Source organism: Synchytrium microbalum (assembly GCF_006535985.1).
Source record: "Synchytrium microbalum strain JEL517 chromosome Unknown SmJEL517_scf0002, whole genome shotgun sequence".
Taxonomy (NCBI): domain Eukaryota; kingdom Fungi; phylum Chytridiomycota; class Chytridiomycetes; order Synchytriales; family Synchytriaceae; genus Synchytrium; species Synchytrium microbalum.
In genome coordinates this window covers 1,022,170-1,043,142 of record NW_022158351.1, presented here as the reverse complement: position 1 = coordinate 1,043,142, position 20,973 = coordinate 1,022,170, and the positions used below count along the sequence as shown (strand labels likewise).

The window sequence follows — 20,973 nt, the reverse complement described above, 5'->3', positions numbered from 1 at the left end:
CAAAAAAGTAATGCAAAAATAAACGAAAGCTGGTTTAAAATCTACGTTTATGGCCCTTGTTTCCAAACTTGGAATGACCTTTCTGTTCTCCTCGGTTTGGCCTCTCAGGTTTCAATATCGACTTGAAACTACTTGGACGACCACCTTTCTTTGTGCTAGAGAAAAAAACCGCAATTAAGTTACGTCTAAAGATCGCACATGCTGATCACCAATCACTTACTCTTTACCCGCACCCTTTCGATTAAGAGGAATATACGCATACGGATCAGGTTTACCCTTCCTCTTGACATCACCACCAGCATGTTTAGCTTTATAGTCTGATCCAAACGGACGTCCAGAATCACCCCTACCACGTTTTTTACCAATATTGTTCCTTTTAGATCCAGCGTTCCCACCACCCTCTTCCATCTCCTCATCATCGTCATCTGCATCTCGTTTACGTTTATTGAATTTAGCAAACTTGATTCGACCATCTGCCATTCGTGTGAAGGCCGACTCTCCTTCACGACTCTGTTTATAGTAATCGGGAGCAACTGGTTTGGCATTCGCTGCTTCTTCTTCATCGGAATCAGCAAAGACCATTCGGCCATCGTTTGATGTTGAGAAATTGTTGGATTTAGATGTCGATGGTTTTGAGGTTGATTTCGAGCGTTTCGCGTTTGTTGATGATACTCGTGAAACGATTTGAGGGTCAAGGAAATCGAGGACGTCTTGCTGGTCTTCTCGAATCGACGTTCCACTCTTCCGGCCCTAGGAATTGTGCTTGTGGGTTAAGACTGAGAAAAAAAATCTGGGAACAGGCTAAAGGTATACCCTTTGAGTTGATCCATCACGTAGCGCTTCAGGCAAATAATCATCCAAATCCTCATTATCCGAATTCAAATCACTATCAGAGTCATGAAGAACATCTTCAAACTCCTTTTGTCGAGATGCACGACTCTTGGCTAAAGCTGATCCAGTTGGCAAGACATCATCATCCAGGTCATCCAAAACACCTGCTGCAGATTCATTATGACGTTCAACGGCCTTTTGTCTCTTTGATCTCTCTCGTCTCTTACGAATATTCGACAAGAGTTTTCGGTCTGGTTCTGGGATGAATCCTTCTACAGCTTCAAAACTGAATCGTCGGATCAGACGTTCAATGATGTGTCGAACTTTTTGACGAAAGTGTGAGCGAGTGTCACGAGAGTGCTTCAATATGGCTGTAATCTATAAAACGAGGAGTAGGAGTAAGCAAGCAACGAAGCGGAAAAAAATCCGGTACAAGGCTGACATACAATGATTTCAAGATGTCCTTCCAGTATTTCAGGTGCCAACGCTACAATCGCAACCTTGACAAAGCCGAGAGCAGCCTTGACTACTTCTCGTTGAGGGGATTCAACAAAGAAGAGAACGGCTGTTAGGATTTCTTTGACTATAGACTCTGACAAGAAATCTTACAGTCGGGGAAAGATTGAATGAGCAACGAGACTGACAAAAGAACCCACATCTCATACAGAGCTACCTTTAAATTCAAAGAGCAACCTCGACAAACTCGATATAGATGCACTTTGCATATGAGCAGATGAATCAGTCAATCCAGCGACCACCATCATCAAATACTCTTTAAATGACAGCTTCCTGACAGCAGTTGGTTTATCATCCGTTTCCATTGCATTAGCAGCTTTATCGGCATCAGCAGCAGACTCCATATCTTCATCGTCTTCCTCCTCTCCAATATCACCCCAAAGAGTATCATCATCGTCCTCCTGTCCACATTCCAACATTTTACGACCCATCGATACGAGACATTCGTATGAAGCTACACGAGCCTTTTCACTAGCCTCTTTGGTGCCCAATAATACTTCTCCAAGCACTTGCGGTATAAAAGCAAGCAAGATTGGAGCTTCACTGACGGGAATGGCTTCTACAATACGTCCAAGACATCCCAATCTAGCCTTTTTCGATCCTGATGCACAGTTTGCTACTACGTCTGTATCCATGAGCTTGGTACTCAGCTCCTTCATGTCTAAACGGCCCGGAGCAGTAGCCAGATCAAGTTGCACTGATATACAACGGTATACACGTTTTTGGAGTAGGGTATCAGTTTCTTTGAGTTCTCCCAACAGGAATTTGTGGAAGAGCGAGAATGGTGAATCTTCTGATACTCTGTCTGGAGAGAGGTGTGGAAGCATCATCATTAACAGATCGTGCATAGAGTAACTACGGAGTTTCGCTATTTGTTGAGCTGATGCATCGCCTGCCGATTGCATCGCCAACAAGGCCTTCATCACGTTTAAGAAGTGATCATCCACGACCTAAAGCGAGGTTCGGGATAAAAAATCAAAAATAACGCAAAAAAGCCGAGGACAAAAAGCATACTAATACAGTAAACCTACTGAACTGTCCACAATTTTGAGGAAACTAGAGATGGCTGCCTTATAGTACTGGTTGGCCTTCTCGTGCATTTCTTGCAGAGCTTGGCCTTTGGCCTTGGCAGCAAGTAACTCTGGAGGCACTTGAGTATAATTATTACACAACACACTCAAAAATCGTTTAGCGTAGTTCTTCAAGACTGTCAATCCTGCGGTAGCTCGTTGCTTTACGCCTAGCATTCGTTGTTGTTCGGGATCATGACCTTCTTCATCTACACTGACACTAGACAACTCCAAGAACCCCTCCACTAAAAGCGACAACGATGTACATACTACAGGTCGTAAATCAGGTGCAATAGGGTGATTGGCAAATACATTTTCAGGTTGTGTTTGTAAGATGGTACCCAGCGTTGGACCTAGTTTACCAAAATGGTCATACGCATCACGAGGACGTGATGCGCAAATACCAGGCAACAAATCCCAAGTCTGTTTGGCTAGTGTTTCATACAATTTATACTCGAGGTCACGGTTTTTAGCTTTATAATCTGATGCCTTTTCTATCATTCTAGTAGCAAACGGAATCCAATGCGATACAAAGAATCGAATGGCTGGTGGTCCGAATGCTATTGCTGATGTGGCATTACGTTGAGGCAAAGCTTTACCAAACAATGCCAAAAGGTATGGTCGCGGTGGTTGTGATGGGTCTTCTTTTTCGACATTGAGCGATACGGCTGATGTGAAGAGTTCAGTACCAAAGCATCGAGTTGCATGTTCTAATGCACCCTCGAGTTCTGCTCTAAAGGGGAAGCTGGAAGCGTATGATGAATCATCTCTGATGCTGACTATTTGAATGAGGGTGTTTCTAACTAGATTGAAGTGTCTGATTCCACATCGCTAGACAGCAGAATATGGTGGTGAGTGTCAAATGCTCCTTTGTGCTTGTGCTCCTGCAAGCTAAAAAACCGACGGTTTGAAACTCACCTCAAAAATAGACTGAGCTAACTTCAATATCCCACCCCAAGCATCACGATATCGTGCATTAATCAGCGACGCGTTGACCAATTTGATGACAGAATAAACAGACTCTATAGCCGATTCATCATCTATGGTTTCCATGTCGTCACCACCACCGACATCAAGCAGCATAGATTCCAAGACACCATTCTTTATGACATGAGTGAAAGCCTCTACAGTCTTTTCCAGCACGATAGGTTTACTGCTACTGCCGAGATATGGCGTAAAGGTTTTGGCAAAGAAGGAAGCAAACAAGGTTGGATACCCTTGAGTAGCGTATGCACGTTCCTCGACCGAGGCAGGATCTGATTCGATTTTTCTTAGTTTGCCAGAGAGACAGACAAGACCTTGAGCTACCAATGCCAGCCATGCCGGAGTGAGCACAACATCGTTTTGGTAAGGTCGTACTTGCATCAATGACTGAAGAATGCTATCAGCCAGTTCAATGCTCAATAATTCTTCTTCATCAGATAATACGGGGAATAATGCAGTAAAAGTATCATATACTAGCTGTGTCATCATGGGCGTAGCAGTGACGGATCCCTTTATAGCCAAATTAATGATTGAATTTGACAGTGCTTCAAACGCTTCACGAGTCTTGTCATTACTAGATTGAGGCGCTATGATGGGTAACATGGATTTGAGGAAACCTAATAAATGTAGTCCAGCTTGCTCTTTTGATTTTTTATCCTCTTGGCCATTTGATATGCCGTTTACCAAGTTCTGACAATATTCAATGACAGTTAACGTGCATGGATGAAGCGTGCTAGGCGGTGGTGGACGCGATAGAAGGCGACGGACACCATCTTGTGCTCGCCGTCTGACTTTGGGTCGGATATCTAGAGCTATTCCTAATAATGTGACAAAGAGACTTTTGCATGTTGGTTGAGACCATGATGATAGGTCTTGTGGTAGTAGCAAGCATTCTATACATGTCAGGACCTAAATTAAAATGATTAGTTGAGCGTGATCTATCTCGACAAAAAACGGAGAAAATTGTGGTATGATACTAACGGCACGAGTGATTGGCGCATTCTGTACATGCGACTCCAACGTGGCCGTTAAGGGGGTTGCAATATCAGAGAGTTTTGCACGGAATACAGCTGGCGGTATCCTATACGAGTGATTTGGCGTGTTGATAACCACCAAGTCTTCGATTTTTTTGTCGAGCAACAGAGCAGTTGAACCTACCTTGGGAAAACAAACGATAACAGATAAGTAACAGCAATTACAAGCTGTTCTTGTTCTGATTCAGTTGCTTTAACTGCTTGTTGTTGCTCTAGCATCGTCATCTAAAGTCGATCGCTGTTAGTGTCTTTTTTTTTTGATTATTGATGTTGCATACCATAGCACCGAAATAAGCTAGCGGAACAAGCTCTTCGCCTTGCTCTTTTATAGTATCTTCTACAGCTCGCAGTACCAATGCAGCCTATGCGATCAGTAATGTTTTAGCGTCAATCATCCTGAGCGACGTTTCTGCTCCAGAAAAAAATTCAAAAGTTTTTGGCTAAGATCATAAAGTACAGGCTTACTTGGCGCTGATTCTCCAGCTTGGAGCTGGTCTGATGCCTGATCTTGTCGAAGAGATCGTCTGCCATCTTATTTTTGAATTGCCTTTTGCTTCACCAAAAAAAAACCAAGAACTGGCTTTTGAACTTTTGAAAGTCCAAAAGTTTCAAGACAGGCAGACGCGTTTGAAACATTCAAATCGTATGATCTATAACGTGTCATTGTGTCATGAACCGGGTCGAAATTGCAAAAACTGCTGTTTGAGGTATAAGCCGCGCCGATGCGAGACGCCGATGCTATTGACGTTTTATACAACAATTGTTGCGACTTAAATATAGCTTTCCTTTTATACACTGACGCCTCCAGAAGAATTGCATGCTATTCCTTCGGTTGCGAAGATGCTCCTGCCTGAGTTGGAGTTGCTTGTCCTCGTGCCAAACCAGCATAGTAACCAGCCCAATACCAAGCCATGACAAGATTAGTCGTAGCTTCATCTTGTTGTTGTTAAATGGTGAGAATAAGCAAAAAATGTGTTCCTGCGTAAACATTTATCAGAAATGGTTCTATACCTTCTGCTGGATCCACTGCACCGCCACACTCTGTACAAGCTTGGCCTGGAGCATGAACATGTGGAGCATGGGCATGAGTATCATCAGCAGGTGGTTGTGTTGTCTGTGTCTCTGTCGGCTGCAGAAGCGTAAAAAAGGGCACGTTCAGAATCTACACAGAAGGGCTCAACGACCGCGACTTTCAGGCTTACGTGTTGTGGTATCGTGTTGGTTTCGTTGATATGCATGGCTCCTTCATCATCACCATTCTCATCCATCGTAACATCATCGTCGTCTGGATCCACGTCTTCTCCTCCTGCATGAGATAAATTTTCATTCGTGTGGTCGTCATGCGACGTGTTATATGACTGTAGTGTGCTATCGTCAATCCAAGCCTTAACCTTTTTCTGTTTACAACGGGTGTGAAATGATTAGGATCGGAGGAGAGAGATCTTGAAAGGCAAATTTATAACCATACCACTTTATAGTCATACCACTCGCGTGTTCTAAATAACATGATTAATGAGTATTCAGCAAACCTTCTTGAGCTAAATAACGTCCATCAAAACCTACTGGTCGGTATCAGCGCGACTCCGTTTCTTGTAGCTTTTCACCCCAGGATCCTCCATTGCTTTTGGTTGAGAGCCTGTAGCACTGTGCCGTATCTATATAAGTATATATTAGTGACTACGGCAAGATGCTGCGGAGGGATGAACGAGCTTTAAGTGTTTTTCATCAAACTTGGATTTTGAAGCTCTGGTTTCAAACGCAAGGATTTAACTAATGAGAGAACCACGTACTTGATATTCATGTACAGCTGCGTCCCATGCAGCTATCAGAGCTGAATCATCCCATACTTCGTCCTAACGACAAACCCAGTTTTCTCAGCAAAATGTTGGGATGTTTAAGCTCAACAAGCAGGCATCAATGTAGCAAAACTAGAAACTTACGTGAGAGAATACGCGATTCTTCTTTGATTTCTTCTTTGATGATCTGGACTTGTTGAAGGCTTGAACAGCTTCCTGAACTGCTGCGTCTTCAGCGATTTCGCCCTCTTCCTCCAGCTGCTCAAGGGCAACTTCTATGTCTTGATCAGCATATTCAAGAGCATCGACGCCTTCTACTTGCTCGTCTGGCAACACCATTCTTGAGCTAAAACTGCGAGACCAAAAACTAGATATGTATAACTTTTTATAAAGAGACGCGTATTTAGAAGGTATATGCAAAGCTATAGAGTTAGGAAATCATCTAAATCAATCGCTTGACCTAGAGCTTGAGGAGCTTCCGTTTGAGCCAATGGCGTTTGTGGTGCATCGTCGTCAGAATCCAACATACTCGTTGGCAGAGTTGAATTCACATCTGGGACTCCCGATACAGCGACAGATACATATGCAGGCTCTTCTGATCCCTCCAAAAAGTCCATATCCATTCTGTCCGCCAACAACTCTGGTTCCTCATCATAATCGTCCAAGCGATCATATTGAGCGAATGATGCCAGGTCAGTAGGCGTGGTATCTATGTTTTGAGTAGCTGGCGTGGCCCGTAGTCGTAAATTCGTTAGGATCTGGTGCGATTCCTGCTGAAGATTCGTAAGTATAGGTAGGTAATATTTGAGTAGGTCAACCGAGTACTGGAGAGACTCCTCTTTCAGCAGCAAATCTTTACGAAGAGTATGGATCTCCTAAATAATGGTATGCATCATAAAATAAGCATTTGAGCATCCTGTTCATAGATCTAAACCAGTGCGTACATGTTGCAGTTTGATGCCTGGTTTCTTCAAAGCTTCCAACCGTGTTTGGATGAGAGTTCTCTTTAGTTGACTACTTAGATTCAATATATGTTCCTTTTGAGAAGTCACTATATTATCAAAGTGTCAGAGCTTGAGCGTCGCAAACCAAAAAAATATAAATAACGAATGTACCTACCATCAGGCAGCGGAACCAACGTAGCGAGAAAATCAAATCCAGCAGGTGCGGGTTGCGTATATTGCAGGTTACTTACGTTCACTACGATCTCATTCAATAATTGATTCATTCTCATCAGCGTTTTAGGTACTAGTTTTTTTGGGAAATGAGAGCAACGCCTGACAAACGAGACATATACTTCCGTGCGGCCAAAGAAGAGGGCTATCTCGCTAGGAGTGCATACAAGTTGATGCAACTAGGTAACGCTACGAATCCAGCCTTCTTACTCTCGCAACACATGCATCAACCAATAGTTTTCTTCTCGCCCCAAATCTAGATGAAGAATTTGACTTGTTCAACGATCAAGTTTCCAAATGCGTTGACCTCTGTGCAGCACCGGGATCCTGGTCTCAAGTAGCCGTGCAAAAGCTCCGTGAACGTGAAAAGTCAAAAATTGTGGCAATTGACCTACAACCCATGAAGCCACTTGCGGGGGTTCATATTCTCAGAGGAGACATCACAAAGCAATCAACTGTGGACAGAGTGATACATGCTATGGGTGATGTGTTGGCTGACCTGGTTATATGTGATGGCGCACCTGGTGAGCGCATTACACAAGTTGTTTTATCATCCAACCAAGCGCTTAGTACTCTGTAGTATAGATGTCACGGGAATGTCAGATATGGACATGTACATACAGGCTGACCTCATCTCGGCAGCCGTGACGATTATGATGAAGATACTAAGAAGGGAAGGTACTTTCGTAGCCAAGGTCTTTTGCAAAGGCTCCATTCCTTTGCTTCAATGCCAAATGGAGGTTTTGTTTGAAGATGTTTGTTTTCATAAGCCTCCTGCTTCGAGACCGTCTAGCATGGGTAAGGCTTGTTGCGTTTTCTTCGTGATCTCGTCAAACATCCAATCTAATGAGATTGGTTGAACACCTTAGAGTCATTTCTGGTATGTGAAGGCTATCTTGGAAGTCCAGATGACCCTGCATTTCCTCTCTTCCTGGAAAGAGGATCCTTAAAAGGATTTAACGGCGAGCAAACAACTGCCACAGAATCAAGAATGTCACCAATCTTAATTTATTGAGCAAGCAATGTAAAGTTTTTGCAAAATACACAAAGCTCAATTCAGAACCGTGCTTTCTTTGCTATGAGCGGTCGCTACACTCTAGTTCAGCGGGAGGGAAGACGTTTCACAGACAAAAGTTTCCAGCTTAACAATTCGTTTTATTTGCATAATGATGTCTCTCTTGCTATTAAATACATTTAAATACAAGCAATGCAACTAAAGGCGGTGCCAAAGAAATATACAATTGCACCCAAACATTACGTTTCTGCAATCAACTCCTAAAAAAAGAAGTTTAATTATTTGTTCTTTCAAACCTCCCATCGATGACAAATCATTACCCGAGATTTAGTCTCTTGAACAGTGCCTTGGAAAATACCAACACGTTCATCAAACACACCGCCTTCATCCTGTACTTGTTCGTTTTCTACAATAAGGCTGAGTGTCGACCTTCTAGTACTCTTGGGCTTACGTTGAAAACGACCTTTGGCTCGAGGTTGCGTCACGTATGTGGTCACCTGGGGCCTGCTCCAATGAGAAGAATTGATCGAGGATTGAGGAGCTTTTTGATTGGTATTTTCAATTACAGTATCTGTATTTGGCACATTTGCTGCAATAAGAGTTTGTTCCGCGTTTGCCGTATCGGTATTTTGTACCACAAAATCAGGATTTTGCTCCAAAAATACAGCAGCAGCGAGTAACATGTCCAAGCCAGCCCAATAGAATTTGTCACCAGAAGGTTCTTCCTTGTTTACAGCCTCACAGTTTGACGATGTAGACAATTGTTGTGATTCTTGTGATTGCAATACTTTCAAAAGTGCATTTGGACGTTGACTTCTGGTCCTTTTTGGAGCCATCGAATTCGTGCTTTGTGAAGATCCTTCATTTTTCTGAGCAGAAGATCAACATGTGAGCCACATTCTTTCAATGTCGCCTTGTCAGAATCAAACAGGTCTTACGGCTCTACCCCGAGACCGTTCGCGAATATCTGAGACGCTGCCTTTGTTGAATGGATTGTTCATCCAGTTTCGAAACATTTCAATCTCTTCTCGGACATGATAAACGGAAGACATTGGAGCCAATCCCTCTTGAGCAAGGCAAGTTTTACAGTTGCAAGTACCATGACAAACAGGACACAACCAGAGATCACGTTTACGATCTCGAAGTATGTCGTTCAGTGTGAGATTGTAGCGGTTCCATAAGCAAGGCGAGCAGAAATTCAGTCTAATCCACATTTGGTTTGGTTCCAGCTACACAACAGGGTCACAAACAATCGTACCGTTTCTTCTCTTCTGATAATTCCACCGTCTCACATCTCATCAATTCATTCAGGTATCTTCTTGAGTGACAGTGATGACAATAAAATCTTTGACAAGGAACTGCATATTAACCATCTAATGCATATCTTAAGGATTAGGTGACAATCGTACTGAAGTTCGTTTCTCCATCTAGCCATCATCCGATAAGCGACGGTACCATCAGAAAAAGAAGACTGTCCCGGCAAAATAGGATCACTACTTTCAAAGCAGAGTCTATCAGTTTCAATTGTGTGGGAGTCACGTATAAGGGCCTGGAGATGCTCACGTCTTATAAAATGGATTCTCAAGGTTGACATAATTGACTTCGTTTGAAAGATACTGATTAAAGGCAAGTACTGCAGAGTTGAGTAGTGCCAACATGTCGTCCATACATATACGCTCAATCATGTACATCCATTTACCCTCATGTTGACAGGATCTTCCACGTGCAAAACAATGAAGGCATATATTATATCCACCAGCTTCGGCCTTGCATGTTTCACATCTCATACAGCGATTGAAGATGTTTGAGTTGCAAAACTCGCACGTAGTGGGGTGCTGCCCAGTAACAATATGTTTAATAGGTACAGGCATTGTTTGTGCACTCGGTGGACGTCCGTCAAGAGGCAGTGCGAATGGAAAATCGTTTGGCTTGACTTCGATGGGAGATGTGGATGCAGACATTCCTGCTACGTCGTCATTGTCAAGTTCAATCCATTCATCTGCAATGACGTTGCAAAATAATGCCATCAGTTTGAGAAAGTCATCACAAATATTGGGATAGAAGGCACGAGATATAGAGTCACGTTTGCCTCCAACCAACAAGAAAGTCCATCCGAAAAGTACATCGTATATAAGTCTCGTGTTTTGGAATCTTTCAGGCTTCAAGATCCTAAGGTTCCGAAAGGAAAGCGACACCCAAACCTTCAGCGATAGATTTCGATTTTGTGACGAAAGAGATACCTACCTTCTCAAATGAGGTATTGTTTCTCGAAAGCAAACTTGAAGGCTTTCAATAGTGTGACAATTCCAGTGCACATGTACAGACGGTGAACCCTTGAGTATCAACCAAATTTACATTAGGATTCTGGTGACTTGAGCATCACAGCCAATCTTTACCATAAAAGCGACTTGATATATAGAATTGGTTGGCAACACAATCAGATCTCCAAAACGTTGCTCCACTACCCATATTGTGAATGGAGCAGCGGCCAAGTCTTCATAGCTCATGGCAAAGTTTTCAAGATGAATACTTCCACCCTTTTCCTTCCAGTAGGTCATGGCAGCAGCTTGATCTTGAGGGTGTACAATGAACCAAATACTAGAAGCTGGACCTGTAAAGTTATAATGGGCGTTTAAAGATATCACACTAGGGCAAACCAAAAGAAAACGTGATGTGATCGAAATACTCCACTCACTAGGACTCCCAACATGCACCATAACATTATGGCCAATAGTAGCACATGTTTCCATCCTTGTGATCCAATTCCTTGAATTCGGAGCAACAACAACCATTGCTTGATCAACGTTTCCAAAAGCTAGTGACATGTGAAAAGTGAAAATCAAGTTCAAATCAAAATGATTGAGACGTCCAAGATACATACACATCAAGTCATTGGGTCCTTGACTCTTGAAGGCATCAGGCATCTTTTGGTTGACTGCATTTCCAAGCGCATGAGTAAAGGCAAGAGTCATTCTTGGAACGTCTAGAGAGAAAATAGTAAAACGAGTATAAATCAATAAGAGATCAATTTTATATACACATTTGTCATAATTTTTGATGTTTTCTAGCCCGATCAAGCCTTGAGATCAATGTAGAACTGCCATTCCAAAAATATTGCCAAATAATGTTGATGTCAAGCTTCCAAAACATACCACTCCCTCCAAAGCTCAGCATGTTCTGAATTCCACTTGCTTCAAAATCAATGCCATATACAGCATTTCCATATACAATAGGTTCCATAATGCTACCGTTCTGCAATGTTTCTGCCAAAACAGTTTCCCATCCTTTCTCAGCAACATCAAAACGAGCTAGAGGCTTGAATGATGTATTATCTGTTTCCATTGTTCCAGCACGCAAGCTTGCTAGTACGCCTTCCAACATGGTGTTTGGGTCAAAACTTGCAAGCATAGTGTGGTTGAAGTTGAGAAACTGTGAGAGCTCAACTGAAACAAGACAGAGAAATTCCTTTTTTTCTCATGTACTCATGTTTTTTTTTACCATATATACTATATTTGAGCTATGTAAAAGTACTACATTAATGATCTACTGAGTGTTGGGGTATTGGGTATACGGAGAGGGCGACCACAACCATTGCTGCTGACTGGGAAAATCACGTGTGAAACCACTCATCATGTTATTATGATTATTATTCCAGTCAATAGATTGTTGTGGTATATGTTGTTGGCGTTGCTGTTGGTATAGTTGAGGAGGAGGCAATAGAAGCTGTTGCTGGTTACTATTTGCTATTACGTAGGTGTAAGATCTTGGTGCTAGTAACACATTCGACGTCTGGACTTGACTATTTTGGTTTGAAGATGGAGCTATTGGTGGTACGATTTCTGACCTATGTCCACCAGTGAGAGTGTGGGCTATTGATGAGAGTACGGGAGTTGATAGATAATTGCTGCTATTGGAAGGTAAAGATATTTGATGCTCGACTGCAGGTTTCCAAGCATTGCTAAATTGGACCGGCGACTGATTGGCTGACATTATTCCTGGCGCTGTGTCTAACAGAGGGGCTGGGGACGGTATAGTCGATGCCGCCACACCAGAACTGTGTCTTGTACTCCTACTTTCAGCTAAAGGCGGGCCTACTGGTAAAGCTGTCTGGGATTCTGTGATATGTTCAGAGTCTTGGTTTCTCTCAGCAATCTTCCTTCGTTTGACCAAGGCAAGACCACAAGCATTACACAACCTGCGTGGATAGATAGGTTAGTAAGGGGTTAAACCATGCGCGACCAGATTCTAAGGCTACTCACGTTTTCGGCCCTAAAGGTCCCTTCCTCCACTCAGGCGAGTTGGTAGTGCCGCACTGTCGACAATATAAGCCATCACTCGGCGGAGGTCGAGACTTTCCACTCTTCTAAACAGGTTGAAATCTTGGGTTAACATCTGAATTTTAAGCGAGAGAATGAGAAAAAAATGGTGCAGACCTTTCGTTTGTTGGATTTCTTGCATTCGGCTTTGACCACAGCTTCCATCACACCATCTACAACACCTTTAGCTTCTGATCCATCAGCATCAGGTGCACCGTCTTGAGCACGTCCAGCATCTATATTCAAAGGACTCTCGCCCAATATGTCAAGACCACTCGGTGGCACACCAATACCCCACTCATCTTTAGCGATCAATGCATTCAATGCTGCATATGCAGCATCAGCTGATAAAGATCCTCGATTAGATATAACTACAGACGGTCGGCGTGGTTGTGTACCAGAGCTCAAGATTGCGGAAGCCAGCTGTATTGCAATCCCGACACGTGGTTGAGAACCGGTATTCCTAACATTATCCACCTTCTGGGGCTCGTTTTCCAAAAGATTCTCTGAAACATCGTCTTTACTACATTCGGCAGACTGAAGCAACGGATGTGTTTGAGGATCAACATCATTCGTTTGCAGCTGTTCAGCCAAGAGAGCTCGTAAGTAGAAATTCTTTATACGCAGCTCCACTATAGAATCTACAGCTAAACTACCCCTGGCTCGATATTGGCGAGCAACTGCGACCACAAACTTGGCCGGAGTAACAGGTTCTGTATTCGGTAAGTCTGCTAGCATATGCGGCCTCAAGTCATCAGCTCCAATATATATCGGTTCTACAAAGTTGTCTCGTTTCTGACGTCGTTTTGACATATCAGGTGGCAGTGATCCATCGTTATGATACGGTCTTCCGAATACCTCCACCAAGACATATGCTCCTTTCTGATTACGATACCTAACAAACATGCCAAATGAAGTTCCTTTATCGAACGCCCCAGCCATTTTACCCATTAGGGTTTGGTAGTCGTCCGGATGTACTATCTCGCTGTATGATTTGTTGTTTACCGATGACGCCTCTATACCCAGTAAGTTGGCAACGGACGGCGAGTTATATACCAGCTGTCCAGCTGGATTTATAACATGTAAATAATCGTCCAGTTCGTTTAGAAGGCGTGTGAAACCATCATGAGTTGCAGTAAAATGGGCCAATACACAAGCTACATTACGTGATAAGGTAGCGGCTTTATGATCGTTTTCATTATCAGGTGCTTCAGATGGTGTGCCGGGCGTGTATGGTGACGGGATAGCTGAGGAAACGTTACTAGATGGTGATGGAGTTGTTCGGGCAAGTTTCTCTGTTGCTAAAATAGATATTATAGATGATCCGGGTATTGGAGGCTTTGTAGTCTCAACCATATCCGTGACTGGCTCCTGCAGCTGCTGAGACTGACGCTGATGAGCATGATGTGTCAACAAGTGCTGGAATACAAGATCCTCATTGTTGATCAACAATGACCCAGATTCAGAGCCAGATCCACTCTGTTCAAGCCCTTCAGGAGATCCATTTCCAGAAGATCCAGAGCTTTCTAGCAGTTCTGGAAAGCCACTACTGACATCGTTCTGGAAGGGAGAACTATATGTGTCGATTATGGCATTCGAGCTACTAAAATCCCTTCTGATAGATTCAAGTTGATTTGGGACATCATTGTCGTCGTCAGAGTAAGCCTCTACGTCCCATTCGTTCCGCTGGTATTGCCCATCAGCAAAATTGCGATCGTTGGTTTGGTTTGTCCAAATGTTGGTTGATTGTGGACTAGACATAAAGTCAAAGTTCAGATCCAAGTCGGTGTCCATCATTGTGATCTAGTTCAGGAAGTACGGTTAGCTTTTTTATGCGAGTATCAGATTTTTTTAGATTCTCCATGTGTGTTTGCGGAAGCGCATAACGCGTTCATAAAAGTTAAAACACTCACATGCAAGAGATATTAACGCTATATAGCGATTTATCTGTTATCTGCCTGGCGTAGAATAGCGAACAATTAGCGATTAGACAGTTGTTTGGTCAGAAAACCAGAAATGTGGATTAGGGTGGTGGAAAAACGAAAAGTGCTTCGTCATCCCACCCATCCATCACCATCTCAAACCAAGTCTCGAAACGTATTCCAGCGCAAGTGGTTGCTGCTTGAACAAAATTAAGAGGCTGATCTACTTGTACTCCTTCCCTTGTCGTTGAATCTTTAATGATGTCCCTTCTCCGCTCGACGTTGTTCGTGTGATTTTTGTCGACAGGTTGAAGTGTAGAAGTTACGACAGCGCGATGAGAGAGGAGATCCGTGCGTTCAAACTAAACCTGCAAGCTTTTCAGATCAGTATATCAGCCATCGTTGGTGATCCGTTCGTTCAAACCAAACTTGCAGCCTTCTATTTCAGTCCTCGCTCTGGGTTTTGACATAAAACTGTGCTTCGTATCCTATACGTGGAAGAACATATTGTATATTGTTTGATTGATGGATAAAAACAAAAGAGATCCCTCAGTTTCTAAAAAATTATTTCTCGTCTTCTTCACCGTCCTTCTTGACTTTGCCCTCGACCTTGAGTTCGTTGCCAGTCACACGCTTGTATAACGACTTCACATCTTGACAAACAGTCTCAAAGTGCGATGTAGCGTCGTATGAGTTTGAGATGAAGAGGCCACTTGCAGTACCATCCGCGATTGGTTCAAAGATGTCTGATACTGCGACAAACCTAAAAAACGTCGATGTGTGTCAACGCTTTGTCTCAAGCGACGATTCTCATATCCTCTCAGCTTAGTCCATTTTGTTTTACTCACTTTTCGGCAATGGGACCCAATAGAGCCAATGCAGGTGCGCATTCCTTTTCTGGATTATCAGTCTCAACCAAAGTCGACACTATGGCAACGTAATGGTCCTTTGCACTGACAGAGTGAGCAGCAGAGACACAAGCAACATAGATATCTGGTTTTTAATCAGACAAAACAGTGGTTGGAGCCTGCACATCTGCAGCCATTGCTGAATTAGGTCCATACGCACCATGTTTTCGGTTGACTTGATTTTGAGGAATGACGATTTGCACCGAGTCGGAATCACCCGTGTTGGGAATGGGATGTGTGAGGAAGGTGATTACTCGTACTACTTGTCCAACCTTCTTAACCTTGTCTGGAGCATAGCTGGGATCACAGATAACAGCCTTGCACTTGGCAGTCTATCAGCATTACAAGTTTATATGTGAGTTAACTCCCAGTGATGAGTACGAAATCTCACAAAGCTTTTTTGTTACCTCTCCTTCCGACTTGACTCCAATTACACGACCATCATCTCCATATACAATTTCTTCAATTGGCTTATTGAGCATGTATGTACCTCCATAAATTGCACTTAGCCTATACATGGCAACAAAATTTGAAAGTTCAGACATACTAATGAGACTCAAGCTACATGTTACCCACAAAGTATGTCTTACCTAGCAAAACCTTGAGGTAACTCTCCCAGACCATACATGGGATAGATGTAAGGTGACTTTCCGTATCTTGCCATCGAGTTCATGTATAAGCAGATTCGTTCATAGGTGTCCTTTGCAGGTTCAGTCATATAAGTGTCGTCTAATTCAAGAGCGAGAGCATGTCCAACAAAGTCTTGAGTGCCTGCCTCCAATCCAAACTTTTTATATACGTCGGCCATAGTTGCGGTTTCGAGGTTGACTCCTATAGTGCGACAAAGAACCTCAAATCAAATAATTTGCCCAGTCGAACGACGACGCGATTCTGTTTACCTTGTTGAGTAGCAGGGTTATCAAACTTGTATCCTTGAATGAATTCAAAGAACTTTTTGGCCCTGCGCTTTTCAAAAAGACCCATCAATGGCGTTGTCACGACCTCGACTTCACTTGCAGGGACCTTGGAGATACGACCATCTCGGTATACGAACGAACCGGCGATTTGACGAAATTCGAGGTATCGGGTGACATCAGTGTGGTATAAAATGTTGACAAACTCTCCAGCAGCCTGTTTGATTTGGATGTTTTAGTTTTGATAGGACTTTGAGATGTGGTAGTCGACCCATTTACGAAAAGCGATGGTGTTTCGGAGCATACCATGGCAAACTTGGGAATCAGATCTACATTGTAATCACGATCTCGACCAAATTGCTTGGGAGGTTCTTGACCAGAACGGAATTTACGATACAACTGTTGAGCCAACGTGTCAGTGATTGATGATACGCGACATGATTTAAACAAATGAGATAGGAGGACTCTTGGCAAATTCAGATCAACGCAAGCCCAGAACTTACTTGGGTCAAGTTTAAGGAAGCCGACTCTCCACCATAGTAATCGTTTCGATCCATATGCAATACCTTTTTGCCATCGACAGACAGCAGGCCCGACAGGATACATTCAGTCAAACCAGTACCGAGAACCACCACATCATATTCTTCATCCTACATTAGGGTAGAGCGTGTAAGTGAAGGAATGCAGGGTTGAGAATTTGGTGGCTTTCAAGATTGAATGTCAAGCAAGTGTTTCAAGATTAGGTATAGTTTCATATTATGGTAGATAAATCCAGAATCCGCAACAGTAAATATTTAATCAACGACATCGTGAACAATTTTGTGTTGTAAACCAAAACTGTTAGGGCGGCGACATTTGAATTCAGATTTCAAGACAAGGTGAGCAAAAGGGACTAGTTCTTGCAACCATTCTGATGTGCCTCTGATTGCAGCATAGCAGATCACTTACCATGATTATCTAAACAAGATTCGTAAAGTTCAACTTTGAGGTGTTGTTTTCTATTGAAGAGATGCGTGATTTCAGAATTCGAGGGATCAGAGGATTGTAAGACTGTAAGACACGCCAGAATATATTAACACTGATATATAAACTATTGGTGTTCAACAATTCACTTTGATATGTTGCTTAGCATGGCGCATGCGTATGGCGGCTCTATATATAACTAATATACTTAGGAATGAATCAAATGAATGATCTGACTCCGTGTCTATACGCGTCACAGCCGTAATAGAACGTGCTGGAACGGATGTTGTGGTGTCTATTACCTGTGTGATTCGTAAGCCCCAAATTTCCAAAAGTTTCAAATCATTCATAGTAGCACCCAATCCTATAAAAAGCGCACTCAAGCGTGCTGGATCCGCTGCAAACCAGCTTGATTAATTACTTCACCTCTCGCTCTTATTCTATCTTCTTCTTATGGAGCTCTCCCATGTTGGCAAGCATTGTCTCTTGCCAAACTGCAACCAATTAGGTATGTGCAAGAGCTGATTTCTTGGCTTGACATTGGTCTGGGCCTGAATGACTACTAGTTGGGGTCGCTGGTGTCTACTTTTGCTCGTTTCTTTGCAACATTGCTGCACATCGACAACAATCTAACCTCAACATTGCCCCTTTCCATCCGTGTTTCAGACTTTTTGCCATTCAACTGTGCTTATTGTGCAAACACCTATTGTCAAGATCATTGGAGAGTTAGCGGCCATTCATGTGAGAAGGCACCAACAGATTACTATGCACCCGTTTGCCCAGTAAGTGAATGAACTCTGTCATCCGTCTTCAGGTCTGCTACGTCTTTTTACATTTACTGACCTTGTCGCTTGTTTTAGGTCTGCTCAAAAGTAGTGCCAGTACCTCGAAATGAGGACCCAAACCTCAAGGTCGATGAACACATCCGCAACGGATGCCCAACTCCCAAAACAACAACTACAGAAGCCTATACAAACAAGTGTTCGATGCCAGGGTGCAAGACCAAAGAAGTCGTCCCTATACTATGCAAGAAGTGTCTCAAATCTCACTGTTTGAAGCATCGCTTTGAAACAGACCACAACTGTACGCCTGTGGGAACTGGAAATAGTAGGAATACCGCAGCTGCAAGGGCTGCTCTTGCTCGAACTCAAATATCCAAGGCATCACAACCAGCGAAACAACCAGTCAAAGCACCACATCCACCACAGCCACCACTACCTGCCATTAAGGCACAACAACCAAGGATGAATGATGCTGTATTGGCAGCTCACCTCTCATCTGTACGTGTTGTTTTGGTCTAGCACATTCACACCAACTAACTCAGCTTATTATACCACCAGGGCTTGACTGAAGATGAACAAATAGCTTTGGCAGTACAACAGTCTTTAGAACAACCAACATCACCAAGGCCAACGAACTGGGTCGGTATGCAAGTTTAGTAAACGCAATGGTCTAAATGCACAATCTAGTACTAAAACACGTTGCTCCCTGTATAGTCTGAGAACTGTACAGTCTCATGAACATATTGAACATATATAAAGATGGATCGACATTGGACATGGTAGATTGACATAGAACAACCCACTCATAGTTTTCAATCAAACAGAAATACACTTGTATTTTACACATGATCAACTCTGAATGAATTAAATGAGTTCAAGCTCGCGTGCTTGGAGTTTCGAACCTTCCTACAAGTTATACGTGGCGTAATCGCCCTCAACTCGTTCAAACATCGCTCCAACATCGTGACTTATCAGTCAGCTCCTTGAAACAAGAACAAAGAAGCACAAGGACACTCCACAGCACTATACAGCGTACACCCATAGTACAACCATCGCCCATAAATAACTAGGATGTCAACACCAGCAAAACGCAGACTCATGCGAGACTTTAAACGCTTGCAAACCGACCCACCAGAAGGAGTCAGTGGAGCTCCCAATCCCGATAACGTATTACTATGGAATGCGGTTATATTCGGACCAGAAGAAACTCCCTTTGAAGACGGCACATTCAAACTCATCTTACAATTTGACGAATCATATCCAACAAAACCACCGCATGTCAAGTTTGTTAGTAAGATGTGCCATCCGAATGTATATGCGAATGGAGATTTGTGCTTGGATATCTTGCAGAATCGATGGTAATCCTGGGCTTTGGTTTGTGTTGTGTGGTTTATGGTTTTTACGTTGTGTGGACTTTGATGATGATAGCTAACATTCAACAACAATCTATTATATCAGGTCTCCCACATATGATGTAGCAGCCATCCTGACATCCATTCAATCATTGCTACACGATCCAAATCCAAACAGTCCCGCAAACGCAGAAGCTGCGAAGCTGTTTCAGGAGAATCGAAAGGAGTATAATCGTCGCGTCAGGGAAACTGTCGAATTATCATGGAATGAATAAAGAGGTTGGGAAGCCAGAGATAAGAATGATGGTGAAGTTTAGGGGAAGCAGCGCAAATAGTCTTGTTATAAAACAGCTCAGTGTGGGTTGAGGTCTCATAGTAGTATCTCCTTCGCTTTATGTATAGAACCAGGGCAGATGATGTACGTAAATAAAATAACGTAGAAAGGGATACCATATGGTGGGGGGTCATTTGTGTGTCACAAATCGAGAACGCCTCGCAACAGGAGTTTCTTTTACTTGATAAGATCAGCAACCCAGAAGCAGCTACATACAGAAGCAATAACAGTAACCTAACGAGATAGATCAAGCGTTGAAAAGAGTTGGGGTTAGCCAAGAAGGTGATAACAGACGATGCAATTTATGGCCAACACAAGCGCGTCTGTTCGTACCAGATTAAGAGAGGAGGAAACACCATGAAGGTAAGCAAACTTGGTATTCAACTCTTTCGGCACGTCTCGATTCGCTTTCTCCAAGCGATGGCGCTCATACATATTATCCGTACTAGATTTCAAGGCCCAATGAGTAAATGCCATCATCAGATTATCAGATTGATGCAAAGATATATGCAAATCTTACGATTGAGGGCCAATATATGTCAAATTGGCAAAACTTGCGACCAGAGATCCGGCCCACAGAACGATCTGCCAGTCGTTAAAAGATCTTGGCCTGACAATCCGATCCATAATCACTTCTAAAGCAGAGTTGAATTTGCCAGTTCCAAGAAGAGCGCCAGTTGTCAGCAATAGCACTCCCGACAAGGCAGTTTGAGCGAAAAAGTATCTACATTGTGTTGAGTTTATAGTGAGCCAGCTTTTACATCGACGAAGTGCTTGCGGTACTTACGGGGGGAACTGGCGTGCTTGCAAATTCCCGAATTGTTGACGTGGGAGGTTCTTGAATTGAATGAAACCATTTATAAATGTCGTGTGCAATGTCATTCCTGTAAGAGTAGCCAACCCAAGCACATGTAACGAGGCTGGAGAGTTGAATGCAACCATTGTCAATTTAAGAGCTTGAGATTGTGAGATTTGCTAGTTGAATCTGTTTAAGGAGCTTGTTGGTCCAAATGTGTGATGAGATTTTCGATGAGAACCAACATCGAGGGACAGCAGTACAA

General features: G+C 43.0%; 5 protein-coding genes across 5 annotated transcripts; 3 read left to right on the top strand and 2 right to left on the bottom strand.

Annotated features, from left to right (window-relative positions):
* Positions 1-34: 34 nt before the first annotated feature.
* Positions 35-4,966, bottom strand: SmJEL517_g00697 (uncharacterized protein; the record flags this gene model as incomplete). Its single annotated transcript, XM_031166626.1, has 11 exons — positions 35-155; positions 221-750; positions 814-1,209; positions 1,278-1,435; positions 1,505-2,297; positions 2,379-3,248; positions 3,336-4,310; positions 4,383-4,482; positions 4,560-4,660; positions 4,714-4,797; positions 4,901-4,966. The coding sequence occupies 11 exons, from the start codon at positions 4,964-4,966 to the stop codon at positions 35-37; spliced, it is 4,194 nt and encodes a 1,397-aa protein (XP_031027540.1).
* Positions 4,967-7,495: 2,529 nt separating this feature from the next.
* Positions 7,496-8,421, top strand: SmJEL517_g00696 (uncharacterized protein; the record flags this gene model as incomplete). The annotated part of the gene is made up of 4 exons (XM_031166625.1): positions 7,496-7,589; positions 7,667-7,930; positions 7,992-8,204; positions 8,276-8,421. The coding sequence occupies 4 exons, from the start codon at positions 7,496-7,498 to the stop codon at positions 8,419-8,421; spliced, it is 717 nt and encodes a 238-aa protein (XP_031027539.1).
* A 6,802-nt stretch (positions 8,422-15,223) lies between these two features.
* Positions 15,224-17,794, bottom strand: SmJEL517_g00695 (uncharacterized protein; the record flags this gene model as incomplete). Its single annotated transcript, XM_031166624.1, has 9 exons — positions 15,224-15,422; positions 15,508-15,605; positions 15,675-15,899; positions 15,975-16,077; positions 16,158-16,398; positions 16,467-16,698; positions 16,788-16,880; positions 16,985-17,131; positions 17,747-17,794. The coding sequence occupies 9 exons, from the start codon at positions 17,792-17,794 to the stop codon at positions 15,224-15,226; spliced, it is 1,386 nt and encodes a 461-aa protein (XP_031027542.1).
* A 103-nt stretch (positions 17,795-17,897) lies between these two features.
* On the top strand, positions 17,898-18,964 carry SmJEL517_g00694 (uncharacterized protein; the record flags this gene model as incomplete). The annotated part of the gene is made up of 5 exons (XM_031166623.1): positions 17,898-17,952; positions 18,111-18,226; positions 18,305-18,724; positions 18,785-18,869; positions 18,957-18,964. 5 exons carry the CDS (start codon positions 17,898-17,900, stop codon positions 18,962-18,964), a joined length of 684 nt encoding a protein of 227 aa, XP_031027541.1.
* A 333-nt stretch (positions 18,965-19,297) lies between these two features.
* Positions 19,298-19,853, top strand: SmJEL517_g00693 (uncharacterized protein; the record flags this gene model as incomplete). Its single annotated transcript, XM_031166622.1, has 2 exons — positions 19,298-19,584; positions 19,685-19,853. 2 exons carry the CDS (start codon positions 19,298-19,300, stop codon positions 19,851-19,853), a joined length of 456 nt encoding a protein of 151 aa, XP_031027544.1.
* Positions 19,854-20,973: the final 1,120 nt, after the last annotated feature.